A 22001-nucleotide genomic window follows, 5' to 3' on the forward strand; every position below is an offset into this window, starting at 1 on the left:
AGATCCCGGTATATTTTTAATGGCAGTCAGTTCTCCAAAGCAGTTTGCTGCACATTTCTATAATGCTACTACTGTGCAGAAGATGCTCAGGACAGCTCCTTTGTGGGGACAGGTTCAGCATTCAAAGGATGAACATGCACTGTGTTAATAGAAAGTTTTGCAAAGCTGTTTGGTAAACTTTTGCAATTGTTTAGTTGAAGCAACATATGCTGAATTTTCTCGAGTGAACAGATATAACACGAGATCATGGAGTTTATAAAGTGAAGTTCAGGCAGTTCAGAGTTTTTCTTAACTTGCAGTGAATAGCTTGGACTTAAAAGTTATTTGCTCTGCACACCAAATGTACCCATTGAAATATTGTCAGCCACCAGATTTGGAACAGCTGTGCACAGGCATTTGACATTTGAGCAGCCCTGTTTAATTTTGATGAAGAAAATTGCCCAGTGCTAGTTTTCCACATGGGAAAAGCTTGTGGAAATTACTGTGTTTGAGGAATAGCATAGAATCTCATCTGTAATATTTGACAGCAGATATAGAAATGGGCAGACATAGGTTTTCATATTTGCCTCGGATTTGAGACTTCTTAGCGTTCCAAGTGATTAATGGAAATTTTTGAACTTTTTGTATTGATGTGTATAATTGGCAAAACAGGTTTACTTATAGAACACAGTATACAGATATGATGCTTGTATTTAAAGGGATAATATTTTACTTATTTCAATTTTTTATTGTTTTTGTTTACCTAAATCACAATTTTTTTAGGGCAGAAAATTTTTGCCCTTTGCTTCATGTATATTATACTCTTGTTCATTTGCTAGTAGTGTGTGTTTTCAGATTTTCTCTGTTTCCCTATTACATAAATTACTCAAACCATTACAGATTAAACTGAATTGGAAACTTGAGATGATAGCTAATACGATAGTTTCATCTGCTTATAGGTACTACCTATATTTCAATAGCCATATCAGTAGAAGATAGGTATTCTGGGGTTGCTTTATGACAAAAACATTGATTTTGAATTAGTTTTTCATTTGGAAGTAAGAGCAATGAGGTATCCTTTTCATTTTTAGTACTTCTTGAAAATAGATATCACTTTGCTTTTAAAAGAGAAGTTTTATATATCTCTTCAGGGATCATCTTTCTCTGAATTAAGTTTTCAACAAGGAATCATTAAATATCTCAAGAAACTATTTGCAGTTTCTTTATTAAGTTACAGGAATATAGGTTTTCATGAGTATGTATGTGTTTTGACATTGAACTTAAATACTGTTTGGCAGCTACAACAAATAGTAAAAAGAGGGAATCTTAAAAAACCTGTGTGCCTTCTATTGTTGAAAAACAGAACTCCTGTATTAACTGTTTATGAAAATGAAAATTTCATTTCATGAAATATTCATAACAATAGGTCTATAATTTTTTTCCAGTCCTCCTACCCATATAATCACTGTTAATGGCAAGGAATGTATAAACTTTGCATCATTTAACTTCCTTGGACTTTTGAATAATGAAAAAGTTAAGGTGAGTTCATCCAGTTATTCTACTTGTGTGATTATTCCTCTTTTACTTTGTACGTTATCTCTGGATAAAGAATACTTGAAAAGAAAAGCTTGAACTCCAAGAAAGCTTGAACTTCATCAATAACATAGACTGCTAAAGCAGGAAGTAAGATTATAAATCTTGTAGTGTTGTGCTAGTCAAGTTTTATTTTTACTGAAGTTTCATCTGGTGTACTTACTGCACACCTAGTTGATTATCAAGTTAGATTAGTATTTAATGTTCTTAAATATTGGAATAAAATGAGTGATGCTTATACAGTTGTCTAAAGTAGTTTTGAGGTGAAATTAGTTATAGAATTCAGTACATTATTATACTTTCTGTAAAGCAGGTCATCTTACATGATGCAAAAAGTCATCTGTGTACATTGGTGTAAAATTGTCGGTGTGAAGTCCCTAGGAAAACTAATGTAGAAATATTTCACATAATTCTTTCCTATTAAAGAGTGCAGCCCAGGCTTCTCTGAAGAAATATGGTGTTGGCACTTGTGGACCCAGAGGATTCTATGGTACTTTTGGTGAGTAACTTTTTTGATCTGCCTTTAAAGATGTTCAGACTAGTTTGGTAAGCCAGCTAAATAGTCCAATATATAAGCAAAAAGTTATTTCTGTTGCTCTGCAGAACAGTTATCTTCTAACACACAGTTGGCTGTAGTTGTTGGGGATTGGCAGTGTTTGTTCTTTCTGGCTTTGTTTCTTATTACTTTATCTCTTTTCTTACTCTTTCTAATGCTGGTCTTTGAAAATAATTGCAAAGTTTATAATTTGTTGCAGTTCTGGTAGCCATAGTAGAAAGAGAAAATAAACCTATTAGAATTGAAAAATTCATGGTGACTGGAAGTGTAAATGTATGTGCGAATTAAACTTTCTACGGGCACCACAAGGGGGCAGTCTGATTTCTGTAATAACTAATGTGATTACTTCTGTGACTGCTAATGCTATAGCCAGAATGAATAACTGATAACGTTAATGTTGTAATTGAGAGATTTTATTACCTGTGCAGGTGTTACTAAGGTAAGGGTTTGTTTTTTTTTTTCATTCTTTTTAAGAAGTGGTAAGTTCTTAAATATTGGGTTCTGGACATAGTTCTTCACAGGCATTTATATTTTGAAATATTGCCTGAAAACCAAAGAGTTATACATTAATTGCTGCACAGTTACAGGCTAAAACTATCGATGCATTTTGTGAACTTTCCAGTCTCTCCCCAGAGATGATGGAATTTGGAGGGGGTGTATACTCAAATTATTTCATAAAGTTAGCTTTCTGGTAGCCTTGATTTGAATTCAAGACAAGCTTGAGCTTTTCTTGGTTCGTGAAACTAGTTCCATAAGTGATCAACTAGCTGCTATATCTAATTTTATTTGATATAAGTCTATCTATCAGAACAGGGTTGAATCTTGATATCAATCTAAGAAATTGTTCATTAGCTTAGAACTATAACTTGTTTCTAATTAACGCACTGGTGGCCCACTGATTAATACAGAGAGAGCTTATAGGAAACTAGGTTCCCTCAGTGATCACAGTTCAGCAGTGGCCTAATAGGAATGTATATAGGCTTTTCCCTTCCCTCCAAAACAGTGAAATGCTGAAAAAACCTTGTGGAGCAATAATCACTTTTTGAATCCAAGCTGATTTTAAATTTTATGAAGTCTTTCCCTTGGTTTGTTTCTAGTAATTGTTTGAAACAGACAGGTAAAATTTGATTTTTTTTTTTTCTGGTAAGTGAGAGATTTTTTGGGTTGTTTTCTGCCCTCTTTGGAGGGCTAAGCCTAAGATGTAAACTATAGCTTTTGCTATTCATTGGCTCCTGAATTTTTTCAGTAAGCTCTCCATTTCACAAAGCAATCTATGCTTTGGAATCTAATCTATGGCATTGCTACTTGACATCAGTAGAGAAGAAGTAATATTATACTTGCCCATTTGAGGTATCATCTTTTACACCTAAAATAACAGAGGCTTCATTTTAAATGGTAGACAGACTCCTGCTCTACTTGTTCAATCTGAAATTGTCTTCCTGTTTTCACCTAACTTTAAACATTTGGGTGTGGCAGGATTGTGAATCTGTGAGAAGAAACACGTTTTGCATCATTGTGTGCCTTAAAACATTTCACACAATTTTTTATGTACTGGGACTTTGGTAAATGGGTCATATTCTGTGCAAAACTATACACAGTTTCCTCTTACATTCCTATGTGGAATTTATCTGATGGTTGTTTGTTGTTACTGCTAGATTTATCCCCTCTTGGGAGCTGATATTTCATAACAATACTAGAGATTCTATTTTAAATGTAGATATTGTATTGTAATTTATTTTGAATGGAGATTTTGTTCTTCATATCTATGCCACTTTGAAGGTAATGAATAGATTTAGTGAGTCCCTTGTAAGACATTTTTTATTTTGTCTTGTATCCTTGAAATATGTATCTGTGCCTTTGTCCTGTAACGAGCATGAAATATTTGTATGTTTACATATACCTGCATATTTGTGGATATTATTTCCATAATTCTCATTTCTTTTCTTTTTGACTTCCATGAGCATACACTAGGCATTGAACGGGCATTTCATAAGAGTCATTAGCAATATTAGCTTTATTAACATTTAATAATTGCACAGAAAGCTGTTTCAGTGTTGTCTTTCTCTGTGCAAATGCACCTCAGTTGGTGTTTGCAGTTTCATTTAAGCTAGGCTAATCAAAGTGGAGTAACCAGACTAAAGCAAATCATTTTAATAAAGGAGAGTCAGATAGTATTTGGATTTTATCACAATGAAACCTTAATATTGTCTTAGCACTTTTCGACCTCATGGTTAAACAAAGCATTCATACCCTTATGTAATGATATGCCAAGTGCCTGTCATTTTGAACTTACATTTTCTTGCCCTTGGCAAAATTTACTTAGGCTTGCAAAACTTTTTTCTGTAGCACAAACCTGAATATATTCGTTAGCTGCCCTTCCTGACAATACTTGTTTTGCCCACTGTTTTTTACCTAGACCTTGCTTAGTATAATGGTCATTGTTCCTGAATTAGGCTCAGTGAGAAGGATGCAAGTTCCGATTTTGAGCAGTGATGGTCTTGTCATCTTTCTCACTTAAATTGTGTAAGTGGTCACTCAAAACATTTTTCTTCATTAGGTGTCAATACCTGACCACTCAAAAATAGTAGTTCAGTTTTTATTTCCCTAGTTTTTTATTCTCTACTTATGAGGCTTTGAAAAGAAACATTTTGGACTGAATGTTGTTGTATTGCATGTTTTAAATGCTATGCGGCCATTCTGTTTTTTTAAATTTTGTTATTTCTGATCTTTGTTGGGCTTTTCTTTCAGTAAATCAAAGGTCATCCCACCTGTTTGGAAGCCTGATTGAAGGTTATTTATTGATTCTGAAGTTCATGTAGCAATGACACAAGAAAAAGACACAAATATTCTGGAAATGGACTATTTGCAATCTCAGTCAGAAAGTACATGAGGATTCCAGTCAGTATCCTCCCTTCTGAAGTCTTTGGAGAGGAAAGGCTCTTCTAGATATCCCTACGCATTTGGTATATCTAGTACAGCTGGATCAAAATAATAGGGTGCAAAAGAAAAGTTTGAAATAATGAATTATTAACTGTTTGTATTCATTTAAAAGCAGTGGGAAAACCAATTTCTTTCTGATCTATTTTTTAATGCCCTGGTAAACATCAGGAAAGGATTGTTAAGGATTTATATTTTGCGGGCTATGGATAAAATTGCTCTTTGCAGTGATTGGGAGGCTGTTGTTTGAATAAATACCATTTCCTTTAATTATTAAATATGTGAGATGGCTGTGTCCTTTTGGGGAAACATTATGCTAGATATGTTTAGTATGGCAAAATTGGGATTTATACAATATCCTTCCTTTCTACACCCTTTCTGTTGGTGTCTGGTCAGAAAGAGCAACACTGACATACACATGCCCCACAGACTATTGGAAGAGTCTGTACGTATTAGTGATGTTGCTTTATTTTATTTTAGTTTCATTGAACTTCCAGTAATTGCAAAAAGGTAACACTTGGCCACTGGTGGGCTTTCAAATCACACAGTAATGATATCTATTTGCATTTTGATCTTATTTATTTCCAGTTGACAAAAGGCATAATTATCTGTCTATTGCTAGCAGACGGAAATAGTGGCAAGAGTGTTAGACAATGAAAATAACAGTTTGTCTGATACAGGTTATTTTGCTTAGGCAGAATGCTTAATGCTGTGGTTATCTTTCTGCAGCAACAATCCAATCACCATGTGGTATTACAATTTTTAGTATTTTGAGTTTTGACATGGGTCACTTTGACCAGATTGGTTTGGGAAATGCTGTGTGTTTGATTGGGTCAACATATCTTAAGGGTGAATAATCTCTGACTTGGAGGTGTGAACTTTTCAATGGGCTGGAGTTTGTTCAGGAAATTGTTTATGACTTGTAGTCTGACAGCAGCAGTGTTCTGTTATAATGATAGCTATGTTTATGTAGGGGAAGCATCAGCTTGGAAGGACTGAAGGTCTGCCAACAGGACCTCATTAATTGCTATAAAAATTGCTATAAATTTTTTTCAGACTGTAGTACCTGTGCTCTCTAGGCGCAGTCCAAGAATGCTGCATCATTTGTGGTCTAATCACAAGTAGATTTTAACAACTTTGGTGTAAGAACATTAGAGAAACATGTTGCATAAACATTTTCTGATTTGTCAAAACTTGTGATTAATAACAGGTTACTTGTCAGTTTAAGTGAAGCTGGATTGGTTGCAACTGGGTTTTGGGAAGTTACTTGTTTTAATACTATTCCTACACATGAATGTTCTGTTTGCTTCAATTAGATGATTTCTAAAAGCAATGACAGATTTTATTTATATGAAAATAAGCTAGCTATCTAATAGATTTTTGATTTTTCTCTCAAATAGATGTGCACTTAGAATTAGAAGAACGGCTAGCAAAATTCATGAGGACAGAAGAAGCTATTATATATTCATATGGATTTGCAACAATTGCCAGTGCTATTCCTGCATATTCAAAGAGAGGGGACATTGTGTTTGTGTAAGTGTTGTTTTCTAATTGCTTTCTTCTTATTTTAATGATTGCTATACATATTGTTGAACATTTTAAAATATTGCTGGTTTTGATCAAGTAGTACATTTTGTAGCACAAAGTTCAAATATTTTTTCTGTGCCAAATATTGCAAATGAGTTACTGCATTCATTGTGTAAGCTCAGATGTGGACACTCAGCTGCAAAAAAAAGCAAAAATAACTTGTGCATTCCAATACTAACGTAATTCTAATAATTAATTTCCTTCTTAAATTATACAGTTACACTTGCTTTTCTCCTGTGTACTGCTGGCTTTTCACCTTTCTTCCAGGAGAGTTGTTCCCTTCATGTCTATTTGCAATGGAGTAGTTGGATAAATATTGTTGCATATTGAAATAACAGAAGAATAACTGTGCAGAAGAAAATAAATAATTTGGCAGTACCAGTATCTGGTACCTAAGAATAGCCGGTCATGATTTGTCTAGGGAGGATTCAATAGCTGGGAGAAAAAATGTAACAATACTCAATTTACTGCGCCAAAGAAGAGGGTTTCGATTTAGTAAGAGTTGATGGATTTTTCTTGTCTTCTGATTCTTTCAATACCTTAGATCATTATTATCCTCAGTGTCTCTATGACATGCAAATGGTTAACTTGAACATTTTATGAAAAATATGAAGAAATACCTGTTTCAAATATAATACCTACTAATTTCTATCAATGTGTTTGATTTTTAGACAGGGATTTTCCCCATGCATTTTTCCCCTGAAGTAGGGAGTGAGTGTCAATGTGGGGCTCAGCTGCCTGCTGTGGTTAAATTACAACACAATGGTACTTTTATATTTGTCTGCCAAAATCTCTCTTTGGTGCGCGCTTTTCTAAGGCAAGGCTTGCAGCCTATTTGACCTCTTTACAGAAGTTCTTTCATAATTTAATAATGTTTTTTGATTGTCTTTCATTATCTTCTGCATCAGTGTTTTTGAGACGAATGCCCAGGATCGTCCACACACTACTCAAGGATGCCAGTGTACCCTGGATTTAGTTATCTCATACTGTTTCAGCTTCTCATTGAAAAAAGATCTAACTGTATTTGAAAGCAGTTGAAATGACTGCATTTAGCATATACAGGTTTGATTTAGTTGCCACTTACACAAGATTAATTCACCTAAGCAGCAGTGAAATTGCATACCCCAGCATAGTCGGAAATTTGCTGTTCTAGCACTTAAAAATGGGGGATAGTTTCTTGGAAATAAAGATATTATTTCTCAAAGGATATTAAAATGGATGTTTTGAGTATTTGGAGGGCTACAATAAATGTTACAGGCACATCTTTGCACTTTTTTTTTTCTAAGACCCAGAGTAAAGAAGTGAGAGGTTTCTGGGATGATTACTGTGGTATTCTACATGGTCCATGGAATGCCTCACTCAAACTGCTGTCACATACAAACAACAGGATGAATGTAGATGTTTTAAAAAAACCCAAAAACCTGCTGGCTTGCTTTTAAGTGTCTGTAATTCATATAAAATTGAGAAGCTTTGAAATGAGTTTTCAAAATGCCAATAAAATATACAATGCTTTAAAACATCTGGTTTTGTCTACACCTAAGTAAAAATATCTACTCAAAAGAAAGACAAGTCCTAATAGCCAGCTTTCTTTGAATAATTGCACCGTGTTTAACAAACTTAGAAGGGTTTGTTGTACTTCCAGAGATGAAGCTGCCTGCTTTGCTATTCAGAAGGGATTACAAGCATCTCGTAGTAACATCAAGTTATTTAAGCATAATGATATGGCTGACCTTGAACGACTGTTGAAAGAACAAGAGACTGAAGATCAAAAGGTACCATTCCTTTGAAGAAATATTTGTACTCTTTTGTGCCACCTCCCCCACACTTTTTTTACTGAGTTGTGTAATTGAATGGATGCAGTGCTTAAAGGCAGTTACTTGGTTTTCATAAGTCCCTATTGAGCCGTTAATGTTGCTTATTTAATTAAGATTTTTTTTTAAGAAAAGTATTTATTTATTTGCATTTGTCTTAACTCTTAGAACTGAGCTCGCAGGCATTAGTAGCAGGGGAATGTCTTTACAGGCAGATGACTGACATGAGATAATGTTTTTCTTTTTTTAAAAAACTATTGAAGAGCCTTTTTTTTTGTATCTCTGAGAAATTTATGTAACTGTATTTACCTAATACATCATGCAAGTTAACTACCACTTTGAATGCCACACTGTAAAATCAGCACAAAAATGGCTAGTCCTTTATAGATCAATGTAGTTGATTTTTTTCGCAGTCTTCCGCTATCATGCATTTAACTCTTAATATGCTCTCTCATGAAAAATTTGAGTCAATTTGATGGCTTGCTTCTCATTCTGATAGTAATGCAAAAGGATGTCCAAAAGCAGTTACTAAGATCAGGATTGGAAAGTACAGATAACTTGATTAAATGAATTTTAAAAGAATTAGCTGAGTAGTTGTCATGATTGTATGGTTTGTTTGCAGAATGCTGACAAGTTACAGACAATTGAAAGAATGCTGATTGTGTGATATGACCTAGAAAAATTAGAGTAGATAAACTGTCAATCAGCTTAACATCAGTGTAAATCAGTAATGGATCTGATTAGTAGCAGATTTATAGATAACATACTAGTTAATGTACCTTCATGGAAAATACTTTTTGTCAGATAATCTTTACATGAGTTTTTAGATGTGGTTTTCAGACTGATTTGTGTAACACATTTGGTTTGTTAAAGCAGAGTGCTTTGAGTTAGCTACATGGTTAAAGTTTCTTACTGTAATTATCTGAATGTGAACATATAATTGGTAGGCATGAGCTTAATACAGACCATGTGTGTATAACTAAGACATACTGACTAGAAAAGGGTAGGTCATATCATTAGAGTTGGTAAAGCCTCTAGAGCCTACTGTGACTAGTTTGGTACCTACCACATAGAAAAGTTAAATAGATATTTCTGAATCTTTTTACAAGAACTGAAAAATGAAAGAAGTGTGACTAAATATCCTTGATCCGAAAATAGCAATAAGGTTCAAAGTAAATAACAGAAAGAATGGCATTTTAAAACAGCAAAACTGAAATTACACCAATTGAAATTTAGCAGAAACAAATGAAAGATATTTAATGGTCTGTATTGCATCCAGAGATCAGACAAGGACTTTGTAACATGAATGTTATGAATACTTTTGCATTGTGTTTTACAAAGGCACTACTTGTAAGAGGTTTGTGCTGCATTGTGAATCTTGGTGCTCAAAACACTTGTTGAAAAGTCTTCCAAATGCTTAGAATAATGATGAGTATAATAGGGACCAAGATTTGTAGTATTTGTTCTGTAGTTATATTGGTTAAATTTTATTCATAAAGTTCAAATGGATTGGTTATGATGTGTTGCAAAACAAGGCCTCTTAAATCATGTGTAGAAGTCAAAAGCTTTGAAATTATTACACAATAAATAAAAGACAAAAGTAAGTAAGTAATTTCCAGTCATTAATTTCAACTTCTGTTACAGATGAAAAATACTAAGTTTAAATTTAAGTAACAGCTTATTTGAAAAAGTGGCCATTCCCTTCAGAAAAATTTTCCCTATTAAAAAATATTTAGAGCTTTGCTTGTTTAGTTACAATTAATATAAACTAAAACCGTATCTTTCCCTGAAGAATCCTCGCAAGGCCCGTGTAACTCGAAGGTTTATTGTAGTGGAAGGATTGTATATGAACACAGGAGACATTTGCCCTCTTCCAGAGTTGGTAAGTGGTTTTAGTTTGCCTTTTGAACCACATATGAAAGCATGTGGCTAATGAAATAGTAGTGCTGCCTACACAGAAAAATTCTGCATGGGTTTTTTTTATTTACCTTCCTGCTTTCTCACATATTCATGAAATGGTGATTCCAAACCTTAACCTTGTTTTGAAACTTCTAGTTAGGATTCTGAAGCTATTGAAACTTGAAGAGGATGTCTGGCTGTGGTCATAATTTTTATCCTGTAAAATATAGTGTGTTTTCAGCTACAGTGTATGATACTAGATAGTTAAATTAGATTATATCTAAAAAAAAAGTTTCAAAGAAACCTTCATAGAATTGTCAGAAATAGTGACTTCAAGAAAAATATTTGCTATTCAGTATAAAATGGCTTTTTATGCAGGCTCTATTCTTGTAGATGGTGGAAGAAATGGTGTAAAAATGCGTTGTCTTGAAAGTACTTGAGAACCTATTAAGAAAAGGTGTTTAATATATGAACATTTATTAAATTTATTTTAGTATTATATGGTGGAATAATTTTGAAGGCTTTTAAAATATTGTAATGACAGAACAGAACTCTAAAACTGACTTATATGCAGTATTCAGAATGCTGTCCTTGCCTTTCTTTACTTTATCTCCCCCATGCATTTTGTCACCAAATTCTGACTTGTATTTTATAAAATTTCCTTTGTTTTAGATAAAATTGAAGTATAAATACAAAGTTAGAATATTTTTGGAAGAGAGCCTTTCCTTTGGAGTCCTTGGAGCACATGGAAGAGGAATCACTGAGCACTTTGGAATAAATGTATGTACTTTTTTGTTGCAAATGAGAGATATGTACAGAAGCAAGTTGTGCAATGTTTTCCTAATACCTGTGCCATTAACAGGTACTTTTGCAGTGTACAGTAAACATTTTAATATAAGGGTTTTTAAAATGTGTATATATATATATATATATTAAAATACAGTATTTTTAGCAGTCCTAGAGCTTTCAGGTCTTTGCAGTCTTTCATGTGCTTACTTAAAATAGTTTTACTTATCTTTAGTGACAAAGATAACAAAAGAATTTTTACAATGCATAATTCTATCCTTTTTTTGGACACTCCATGAGATAATGAACACTGTTTTTTCCAGCTACTTGCACTTAAAAGTGTCACTCTGTCACAGAAATATTTGATATCTTGGAGTAAATGAGAAAAATCCTTGCTGTATGTAGCCATCCTATTTTGCTCTATTACCTTATACTCCAGTGGGGAAAAATAAGATAAAATTTCTGATGATTCTTTCAAAGGAGTTATTATAGTACTTTACCAGCAGATTCAGCCAAACTCTTTTTCCAAGGGTCTACTTTTCATGGTGTTTATGCAGCTGAGGAGTACTTTGGAAATCCAAAATGGTATCCTTGCAGCTGCTTACTACCACAGCCCCCTGAGCTGGGGGGAAGGGAGAAATGCTTTTTGTTTGCCAGTGTTTGAGTATGGAGCGTCTTTCATTTCATTCTCACAGTGTCTGTATTCAGCTTGGAAGTGAAACAACAAATTCAGAAAATTCATTCTGTTTTCCCCTTTGTCCTGTTGTTTTCACTTAATACCAAACATGGAAAAGAGACACCTAATTTAGAAAAGGAAACAGTGTTACTGTGATACATGCCAAATGCTATCTGATTAGCTGATAGCAGCTAATTATCTATGTTAAATCCTTTCCAATTAATTGACTTTTACATTAAATTCATTTACAGACAAAATCTTTTGAAGCTTGGCAAAAGAAAATATTTGCAACTAACAAGTGAAATAACACAATTGGGTCACTAATGTTCAGATTATTTTAATTAGATTTATGCTTAATTATTATCACATTCTACCTCCTAATTACTTCAGTGGGGCTACTTATACTCCTAAAGGACACTGCCACACTGCATTGTGGAATTGTCACCAGCATCTAAATAATTTGTTTTATCTGTTTGTGTTCTTCACATTGCAATGCCTGGAAGAGAGAGATCATTTGCAATTTATTTACAGATCCATAAATCTCAGTTTCTCAAATGTCCTTTCTGTATTGATTTAAATTATTATTTCAGTTGTACTTTCATTTTATTATGTCATGGTTTGGTGGATCTTCTGTAATATTCATGGTAATATGAAACAAGATGTATCTTTAATAGATTAACTTATAGTCTTGATGCAATCAAAAGCGTATTTTAATAATTTGTTAATTTAACTGACAGATTGATGATATAGATCTTATTAGTGCAAACATGGAAAATTCACTGGCTTCTATTGGTGGATTTTGCTGTGGAAGATCTTTTATTATTGACCATCAGGTAAGACAGATCTCTTTATAAATAATCTGGCACTATCAGTTACTTATATGTGAGAGTTAATTATTAATATCTATTTGCAAGTATGATATAGATGATTATGCTGTATTTGATTCTACACAGAAATTGTCTGGTTCCTGTGAAATATTGTAGGTAAATTGGGGACCTACTTATAAATCCTTACATGTACCTGTAGGTGTGGAGGAGAGGTTTTTAATATGTACATGAATTAACTTTTAAAACATTGTCTACATTATTATCAGTTTTTGGTTTTTTTTTCCTTTTCTCCCATAGAGATTGTCTGGTCAAGGCTATTGCTTTTCGGCCTCCCTACCTCCTTTGTTAGCTGCTGCTGCTATTGAGGCTCTTAATATTATGGAGGATAATCCAGGTACTTAATTCCGGAAAATGTTATCCTTCAGTCTTTCTTCACCCCAATCTAATAACTTGTTCTTCTCTCTACTTTTGATTCCTTACCTTTTTACTCTGATGTCCTCTTATTTTTTTATTAATTAATTTTATCTGTATGTTTTTTCTTAATGGTATTTCCCACTCTGCTTTTCTTCTTTAGTGTTTCCATCCCTTTCCGTCTTCTGAAAATAAGCAAGTTATTTGAGGCTAAGAGGGACACAGATGGTTTTTAAAAAGCAAATAAGACATATTTATTCTACTCTGTAGATCAGTAATATGCCTCTTTGCCTCTTCCTTCAGCACAAATGAAGGAAGAGAAAGTTAAATAGAAACAAGTGATAATATATTTCCTCAGGACAGAGCAACCCTCTCCTTTCCACTTCCACTATATAATTAGGGTTTTTTTCCTTCTCTAGTTAAGCATTCAGGCAAGAATCTCAGGAATGATCAGGGTGCAAACTGCCTTTGATGTGGAGGACCAGATACAGGGTATTTCTATAAAGTTGGCAGACAGAAGATTCTGCTCAGGGAGTCAACTAGAAAAGCCCTTAAAGATCATCTAGTTCTAACACCCTTGCCATTGGCAGGGACACCTAGACCAGGAGCTCCATCCAACACGGTCTTGAAAAATCTTTTTGCTGACTGGGAATTGAGGCCAAACCACAGCTGTGCCAAATCCCAGCCGCTAGTACACCTAGTGGAAAAGAAGTTTTTTGGGTTTTGGGGATTTTTTTAAGGAATTGGAGAGCGGCACATGAGGACAAAATTGTGAAATTGTGTGAATTTGGTTTTAGCCTTCATTTGCATCAACAGATTGGAGGACATCTGCAGAGATAAACTATTTAATTTGTGACAAATAAATAAAAATTACTGGGTAGCCCATGATCAGTTGTCTGAAGTGAAATAGAATCAAGAAAAAATTAAGAGTAAGTTAAAGGACTGTTATGTGTAGTGGAGGGTTAACCTTCACCAAGGAAAAGAGCCACAGTTGGCAAGTCCTGCATCAGTTTTCTCTTAAAGAATGGCAGTGAACTGGCAAAAGGCTCAACGAACAGAATCTGCATGACAGTAGATATTTATGGATATTTATAAATTGGACCTGCCATTTCAGTCCCATTACAAAGTGTTTATGTCATCCCTTCCATATGGTCATGAACAGCAACAGCTCCATATGCAGCTGGAGTAATGAGATAAAGGGAAGTAGTGCATTTTTCAGGACTTAAAAGCTTGTCATTTCCTGGCAAAAATAGGAATCAGGAGCATTAAGAATAGTAGTAAAGAAACTTATTAGTTCAATGGATGTGCATACCTTAGTTTGATTCCAAATGCTATATTTGAAATCTTAGAGAAATGTAAAGTAGAAACAGGAAATCTAAGCTTTTTTTTCTGTTTTGTTTTGGGGTTTTTTGTGTTGGTTTTTTTTGTTATTGCTTTTGTGTATAGATATTTTTCAGACTCTCCGGGCTAAATGTGAACGGATTCACAAAGCTTTACAGGGGTAAGTGTGGGGTTTGGGGCTTTTTGGCTTTTGTTTGGATATGCCTTTATAATGTGAACTTTTAAGAAACTCTTCTTGCCCAAATCTGTTTCTGGTTTTACAGATGCTTAGACTGGGATATGTACACTCAATTGTGTATGTACTAAAGGAGAAAAATTATTCTTTCCCAGCTGTCCCTCTTGGGCTATTAGAAAGAGTCCAAGTTTTTAAAATCCTTTACAGGTTTTGAAATGAGATTATACCTTAAGGCTATTGAGGAAGGCTGCAATCTCTTACACATTAAAATCGTTAGGAGAATGTGATTGCTCTCAATGACACAAAGTATTGATAAGCATTTTGAAAATAAAATAAATAAAAGCATTTGGGATGAAGCTTAGCAGATACTCTTTCAGACAACTCAACACACCTTTCAATCACCTTGAATACAATACTGTTCCTACTTATTTGACTTGAATGTTAAAATATAAAAAGTTGTTCTAGAGCCACAGAGAAAAAGGCTAGAATTTATCTGAAAAATAAGGTTTAAAATTTCCTAATACTATGATGTTTTAAAAGGTAGCCATACTGACTAACTGCTTTTTTATCTGTCAGGTTTTGATACTAAAAAGATACAGAAATTGCTGTGATATTCAACAACCATTTAATGTGCAGTAATTGTGCAATTGTATTTTACAATTCTCCTTCCTCAATAGTTTTGTGTTGCATATTACAGGAATTAATAACTTAAAAACACATGAATCTCTAATGCATGATTGATTATATTAGTTTCTTTGGAATGATACTACCATAAAATGAGCTGGATCTTCTTAAAATGTGTATTAGGCAAGCTTATCAAAGTCCAGAAATCACAATTACACCTGATAGTTGATATGCATGTATGTGACCTTTAATTTTGGGGACCAGAGGTCTTGTTTGGATATTAAATACAGATTTTTGGATGGGAATACCTCAATCCTAAATGTGTGTGATGTGTCAGGACAATGACAATCAAATGTCAGTCACTCAGTCAAATTCTAGAAACCCAGTTAACAACTGTTCCTATGTACAGATGAGGGAACAATTACAGTCCTATAACTAAGTTTAGAGAACCTTCTGACTGACAGATGATGTTGTAAAGTGTTTCTACAGGAAATAATTTAAAATCATAAATCTTGACATATCTTGCAAAACCCCCAGCAAAACATTTGTTCTTTGTTATCCCTTAAGTGAAAAAAGATGATTTCACCCATCTCGCTGGGTTTTTATCAGCAAATTACAGGCCTAACAGACATTTTTCTCACATATTCATAAGGACTCTTTAAGAGTTTCTGAGTTATTAATCCTTTTTGCAAAAGGATGAGTAACTATTCTTATACAAGCTTACTGAAACTCCTTAGAAAAACATTTGCTTGATAACTTTGTTAACTTTACGTAATGCAAGCTGAAGTGCACATATGTTTTGTCTGCATTAGTATCAGTAAATTGAAATATCCATCTTTTATTACCATCTAGAAAGGAAAAACACTTATCTAGAATTGCAAAATGTCTTCAAGTAGGATGTACATCTAAGGCTTTTTATTTGTTTTAGGATTTCTGGTTTAAAAGTAGTGGGAGAATCTTTTTCTCCAGCATTGCACTTACAGTTGGAGGAGAGCTGTGGATCTCGAGAAAATGATGTGAAATTACTCAAAAGAGTTGTGGATTATGTAAGTGTCACCATAGTAATTAAAATATATCATTGCCTTTGAATGTTAATAATGAAGAAAGGGTAGGGAGACTTGTTGGGTAACTTGTTGAAAGATTTTGCAGGAATGTACAGAATAGTTTCTGTGCTGGTTATATGGCTCTATTAAAGATCATTTTCTAACCATTTCTTGCTGCCTGTAGTAAAGTCTGCAGCTCTGGATTAAAAAATACATATTAGACTATTTACTTCAGGAAATAGTTATTTTCTGTTACCTATTTTAATGCTCAAATCGCTTATAAAACTGTTGCTAGACAACTTTTATGTTAATAAGAAGAGTGGAGGTGCATTTTAACCATTTAAGATCAACTTTTGCTTCTTTGAGTCCATGAATTTGCTTTCCTTATGTGTGAACAATCTTACATTCTATATATAGTATTTTCCCTTCTGCAATACACATTGGTTCTTTTTGTCCCACATGAAGAAGTGAGGGTGGATATATCTTTATATATCGGTGGTGGGTAAACAAGACTACACAACAAAAAGAAATTCTGAAGTTAACTTCCTTGAAAATATGTTTAAATCTTATTTAAATGCCTGATAAATCTGGTATGTTTGCCTGATTACATGGAGGTGAAAAGTAAAGGCACTGCATCCTAAACTCTTTTATGTGTTAAAGCTGTATTGAAATTAAGAGATGATTTTGCACAGCCTTCACAACTTCCATTTGGGAAATAACTTGCATTTATCTTGACACCAGATTAATAGAAGTTAGTTATATGTATTTGATGATCAAAAGGATATGCCATCAGAAATACTCTGGTTGACTTGCTGTATTTTTTTATTTGTAGTGCATGAATAGTGGTATTGCATTAACACAGGCTCGCTATCTGGAGAAAGAAGAAAAATGTCTTCCCCCACCCAGGTTAGCAGAAAGTTAAGGTGTTACTTGATTTCTTTTTCTTTTTCTTTTTCTTTTTGGCTATGGCCATATCTTTTCTATACAATGATACAATGATGGAGTTCTGTTCGGTAGACTGGATTGAATAGTTGGTTCTTGGAAAAATGGGAGAGGCTCCAGTTTTGAGGTATATTTTCAGTAACTGTTACAGGATGCTAGTACCATGAAATGACTGTATCAAAACTACCTGTATCTTGGGGATCAGCATGCAGCCTGTTAGCAGGCACATTTCCTTGAGGAAAATTACTCTTACTCTGTAGGTAAAAAAGATAACAGATTTCTACAGGGTTGCAGAGTGGGGGCAAAAAGTAGTCTGATCACATCTGTTTAGTCATACGTCTTGTTCCTGGTTGAATTTGAATTCGTAATAATTTCCCTACAGATAGTGATCTTAATGTGTTGAAATTAGTACAATACAATTCTGAGTGGAAGGCCAGGAGTAAAGTTTACTCTCTGTGTTCTGGTTTTCTTTTTCTAGTATTCGAGTAGTGATAACAGTGGAACAAACAGAACAAGAACTGGACAAAGCTGCATCACTTCTTAAGGAAGCTGCACAATCTGTGTTGAGTTAGACTGCCATTTTTGGATTCCTCCTTCCCCACATTATCAGGATAAGTGTTTTACACTGTATAGTGACTACCAGATTCTTCCACTGATCGCTTCCATTGAAAGCTGACTAACAAAATTGTTCTAGAGTGATACAAATGCAGTGAGGGGAAGAATGCTGAATTTTGGAGTTAGTGAATGACAAAGTGTTGTTCCAGTTCAAACTCTACCATTTTCTCACATTACTTAAAATGGGATATCAATATTGAATTCATGACTCTTTCATAAGTTAGTATAAAACACTTTAAATTTATTTCCTCAAATCCTTGAACGTTCTCAAAAATGTGTATAAACATTCAGTTTCACCCCAAACCATGTAAAATGTGGTTTTTTTCTCTCCATTTTCTTAGAATGTGGGAACTTCAAATAAATTTCAAAAAATTATCCTTCCCTACCTTCCAAATGAAAATACACTGTTCCTAATATTAGCAAAAGGATAACACATTAAGATATAATTTTGTGCTATATTATGTAATTTATTACTGAATACAGGAGGGAGGACCTTCAATTATTTTTGTTTATATATCTTTCTCTAACCACTTTTGGCAGCCAGGTTTTAAGAAAGCCTGGCCAGAGAGAAAACTCATATCAAACACTACTTAATTTTTGCATTCCATATGTAATTATATGCATGTTTGATATTATGGGTGAGGTTTTTCATACTATTATCTTTAAAATATCTAAATTCAAACCTCTGAATTGTGAAACTGGTGTAGTTCCAATGTAGTGTGTTCAGATAAGGGAGCTTTGTACCAGTCTTGAAGAGGAGTAATAGGCAACGTGAAAAATGAACCAAGGTATTGAACCAGCAACTAAATACTAGCTTAGTCAAACTACTTTTAAGGACAAAAATAATGTGTGCTTAGTTTTATCTGTAAACATCTATACCTTAGAAGAGAAGACTCACAGATAGCTACTAAGAGTTTAGATGGTACAAATACTACTGAAACATTAGTCAATCTGTGCACATAAAATTCCCAAGTAATTTGAAAGTAATGTTTGGAGGTTGTGCTGTCAGGATTTTAAGTAAGCACAGACGGACATTACATATATGGACACTTTACTTCAATCAGGAAACTGGTAAGGAAGTGTGTATCTTTTTATTAAACAGAAAATACAACTTTTTATTTTACTATTTTGCTTTAAGAATGCCTGTCTGAAATTTTTGTATTTTGCCTAATGTGTGTTGAGTTGTTTTGTACTTACGTGCCTTTTTGGTTGCTACTACAAGGATTACAGGACTATTTTTGAGAAACATCATTGTTAAATATAAAGTTAATCATGTTTGATTCAGATTTTTACTTACACAATTGGATTTGTAGCATCGTTGACCATATATTGTTAAATATTCTACATTAGGTAAGCATAGTCTATGCTGCCTCCAGTTCACAGAGACCATTTTTACGCTGGCTTTCAAAACTTTTCATCTGTGTATGTTCAGATAGAACACATAAAGTTGTGTTGCGGCACTTCCGTGATTGTTGCTTGACATTTGAAATAGTCAAATCATTATTTGTGGAATGTAGTAAAACAAATCCCAGTGTGAAAGAGAATCCCTATTTCAATGACATTTATGTTTTCTCTGTTAACTGTGAGTAAAAGCCAGTGAGAAGCCAACAATTTAGAAAAGAAAAAAATGTGCAGAATGAGACTGACTCCCATTTTACAGACTGGAACTGAAGTGCAGAATAGTCATCTTGAAGAGTCTCAGAGACTGCGAGAAATGGAAATTAAATGTTATGGCTCTGCTTTGAGCTTTTGAGCCATTTTTGGCTGGATAATTGAAACCTTTAAATTCGAGTGAAGTCAAGCCTTTGATGTATAAATTTGGAACAAATGAGGTACTTTGATTCCAGTGCAGCATATTAAATGGTTTTGGAGTTAAGATAAGCCTGGGAAGGTAAGCAAATAGCCATTGGCATTGAAATCCTAGGTTGCAGAATCTGTATTCAATTCTCTCATTTTATTTTAGGTTGTCTGCAAATGGGGTGTAATTTTTGTTGTGCTTAGAGAACTCACAATAATTTTTAGATATATGGATTTGTGTTGTTATTTTTGTTCTTGGTTTGTTGGGTATTTTTGCTTTTAATGGAAGTGATGACAACTAAGGTAGAAGCAGAGTGAAATTTCTAGCAATTTCAAATATGTGGCTAAGTAGTTCTGATAAAATAAAAGTTAAAAAATGTTGCTAAGAGATGCCATAATCTGATTCATTTGACAAACACATACCCGCCATTAAAACATTGGTAAAACTGCCTTTGTCCTTTTTTATTGTTTACCAGTATATAGGAAAGAAGCATTTAGATCACAGTAAAGTGAATACCTTGGTTGATAGCAGCTGAAGTACTCTTGTAATATATATTTTACTGACAGGTTATATGCATGGTCTCTGTTAAAAATTTAAGACACTTATGAGATGTAACTGGTGGAGAGGGAAATCCCTGCTCAGTTAAAGCATATCTGGCTCCTCTTCATTTTGACTTTCTTGATAAATGTCTCTGTCATGGCAAGCAGATGAAGAAATGGGTGGCTCTGGGGAAAAATGTTGATTTGGGTTAGGGAGACAGCAGGTGATTCTGATTAAACTTTTGACATTTGAAAAATCAGAAGCCTGTTAAGGCGCTTAACTACGTAGTGCTCTTGGCTGATAAATATATTAACAAATCTGTGTTAGTTGCTTTGTAGTTACGTTTGGATGAATTGGTATTGTTCCATCCATTTCTTCAGATGTGGGCATGAGACTGGAGTTCAGTGTAAACTTATTAAATAGGATACTGTGAGATGAATCAAACACAAGAACCTTATCCCAAACTTCAAAGTATCTTTTGAAAAAAAAATTGTTTCAAATAATTTATGTATTTATATATTCACCACATTCTTGGAACAGAGTTTCAGCTAAGTGGATAATAAATCCAGTATTTTAAATAGTGAAGAAAAATAAATGTTGTTAATTTTTTTAAATTGACTATTAATATCTGATAGTTGTGAAGAAGGGCATTTTAACTGTAAACCATTGGTCATTTATTGAAATTGTTTTGATGAAACCAATTTTTTACAATATATGAGGACTGGGATGGACTGGAAAGAATTTATACTTTCAAAATATTTTATCTTGAAACATGTCTGCATGATATATATATTCATATTTTAAACAAAGAGATTTATTTTCCTTGAATATTTAAAAAGAATTTATTGCTATTTGTGTAGTTTCAGGGTTTTTATAGGAAAAACTACAGATGCCTTTTCTGTTTATTATAATAATCATTATTTTTGGATAGGAGGCGAAATGCATAAGGAGGGTATTAAGAAAGAAAGAGACGTATGGCTGAATAACTTTGATTTTATTTTTTTTCACGTTTGAAATATGAACCCAGTCAATGCACAGAATGGTGTACTGTCTCCTTTCTGTCACTCCATCTGGACTTTATTATTTTAAACAGGGTTGTGGAGTGTTGGCATTCACTGATCTATGAAGTTGCTACCACAAAAGTGTCTTGCATCTTAAGATGACTAGAGAAGTGCACATGTAAATGTACAGAGCTGTAAATGCTGCTTAAACAGAGGAAATATTTACAACTAACACAAAGCATTTGTACATTAAACTGTTTCAGTGTCCTAATAAAAGGAAATGTCTGGATAACATTTCTTCTAGTGTTTTTATGTTCTTTGGCAGTTTTCATGGTAATAAGGTAACAGGCTTACTCTGTCTTGCTGTTGATAGATTTTCCAGATTTTGGTTTCCTGTCCATTATGTACTAGGTAATTGCAAAATATGTGTAGTAGAAGTCACAGAAGCTACTAACTCTGCTGAAGAGTACCTATCAGAGAAGGACAGTTTATACGTGTCCAATTTCTAATACTTTGGTAGCACACACTTGCTGAAAACCACTATTGGAAGCTAGACACTGGACCAGATACAGTTTTGTTGTGATTCAGAATAGAATTTCTGGTGTATCAACAAACTTGAGTTTGGATAACATATGCCCCAACTTTGAGACACGGTTACAGAATAAAATACTGCAATTTTGCCTACCATATTTTATGGATAAGATTTTTCTATTTTCCTCTGCTATTAGAGGTGTTACCACTTAGTTCAGTATGCTGTTTGTAGAACAAAGTTGTATTTTCCAGCAGAGGATTGAGCTGGCAAAAACCAGTAAGTATTGGAGTCGAAGGAACAGCTTAAGTAGAATTGGAAATATGTAATC

At 33.8% G+C, this 22001-nt stretch overlaps 1 protein-coding gene across 1 annotated transcript in view; it reads left to right on the plus strand.

Moving 5' to 3' along the window:
* The window catches only part of SPTLC1 (serine palmitoyltransferase long chain base subunit 1), a 35322-nt gene extending 13887 nt beyond the window's left edge, over window positions 1-21435 (plus strand). The window contains exons 4-15 of the mRNA XM_038124616.1: window positions 1425-1518; window positions 1999-2071; window positions 6466-6598; window positions 8295-8424; window positions 10256-10345; window positions 11035-11142; window positions 12562-12657; window positions 12949-13045; window positions 14509-14563; window positions 16131-16248; window positions 17078-17151; window positions 17666-21435. Of these exons, the coding sequence (XP_037980544.1) occupies window positions 1425-1518; window positions 1999-2071; window positions 6466-6598; window positions 8295-8424; window positions 10256-10345; window positions 11035-11142; window positions 12562-12657; window positions 12949-13045; window positions 14509-14563; window positions 16131-16248; window positions 17078-17151; window positions 17666-17759 (1162 nt within the window). The 3' untranslated portion in view covers window positions 17760-21435. The remainder of the gene's footprint in view (window positions 1-1424; window positions 1519-1998; window positions 2072-6465; window positions 6599-8294; window positions 8425-10255; window positions 10346-11034; window positions 11143-12561; window positions 12658-12948; window positions 13046-14508; window positions 14564-16130; window positions 16249-17077; window positions 17152-17665) is intronic.
* Window positions 21436-22001: the final 566 nt, after the last annotated feature.

The sequence above is a fragment of the Motacilla alba genome, chromosome Z (assembly GCF_015832195.1).
Source record: "Motacilla alba alba isolate MOTALB_02 chromosome Z, Motacilla_alba_V1.0_pri, whole genome shotgun sequence".
Classification (NCBI taxonomy): domain Eukaryota; kingdom Metazoa; phylum Chordata; class Aves; order Passeriformes; family Motacillidae; genus Motacilla; species Motacilla alba.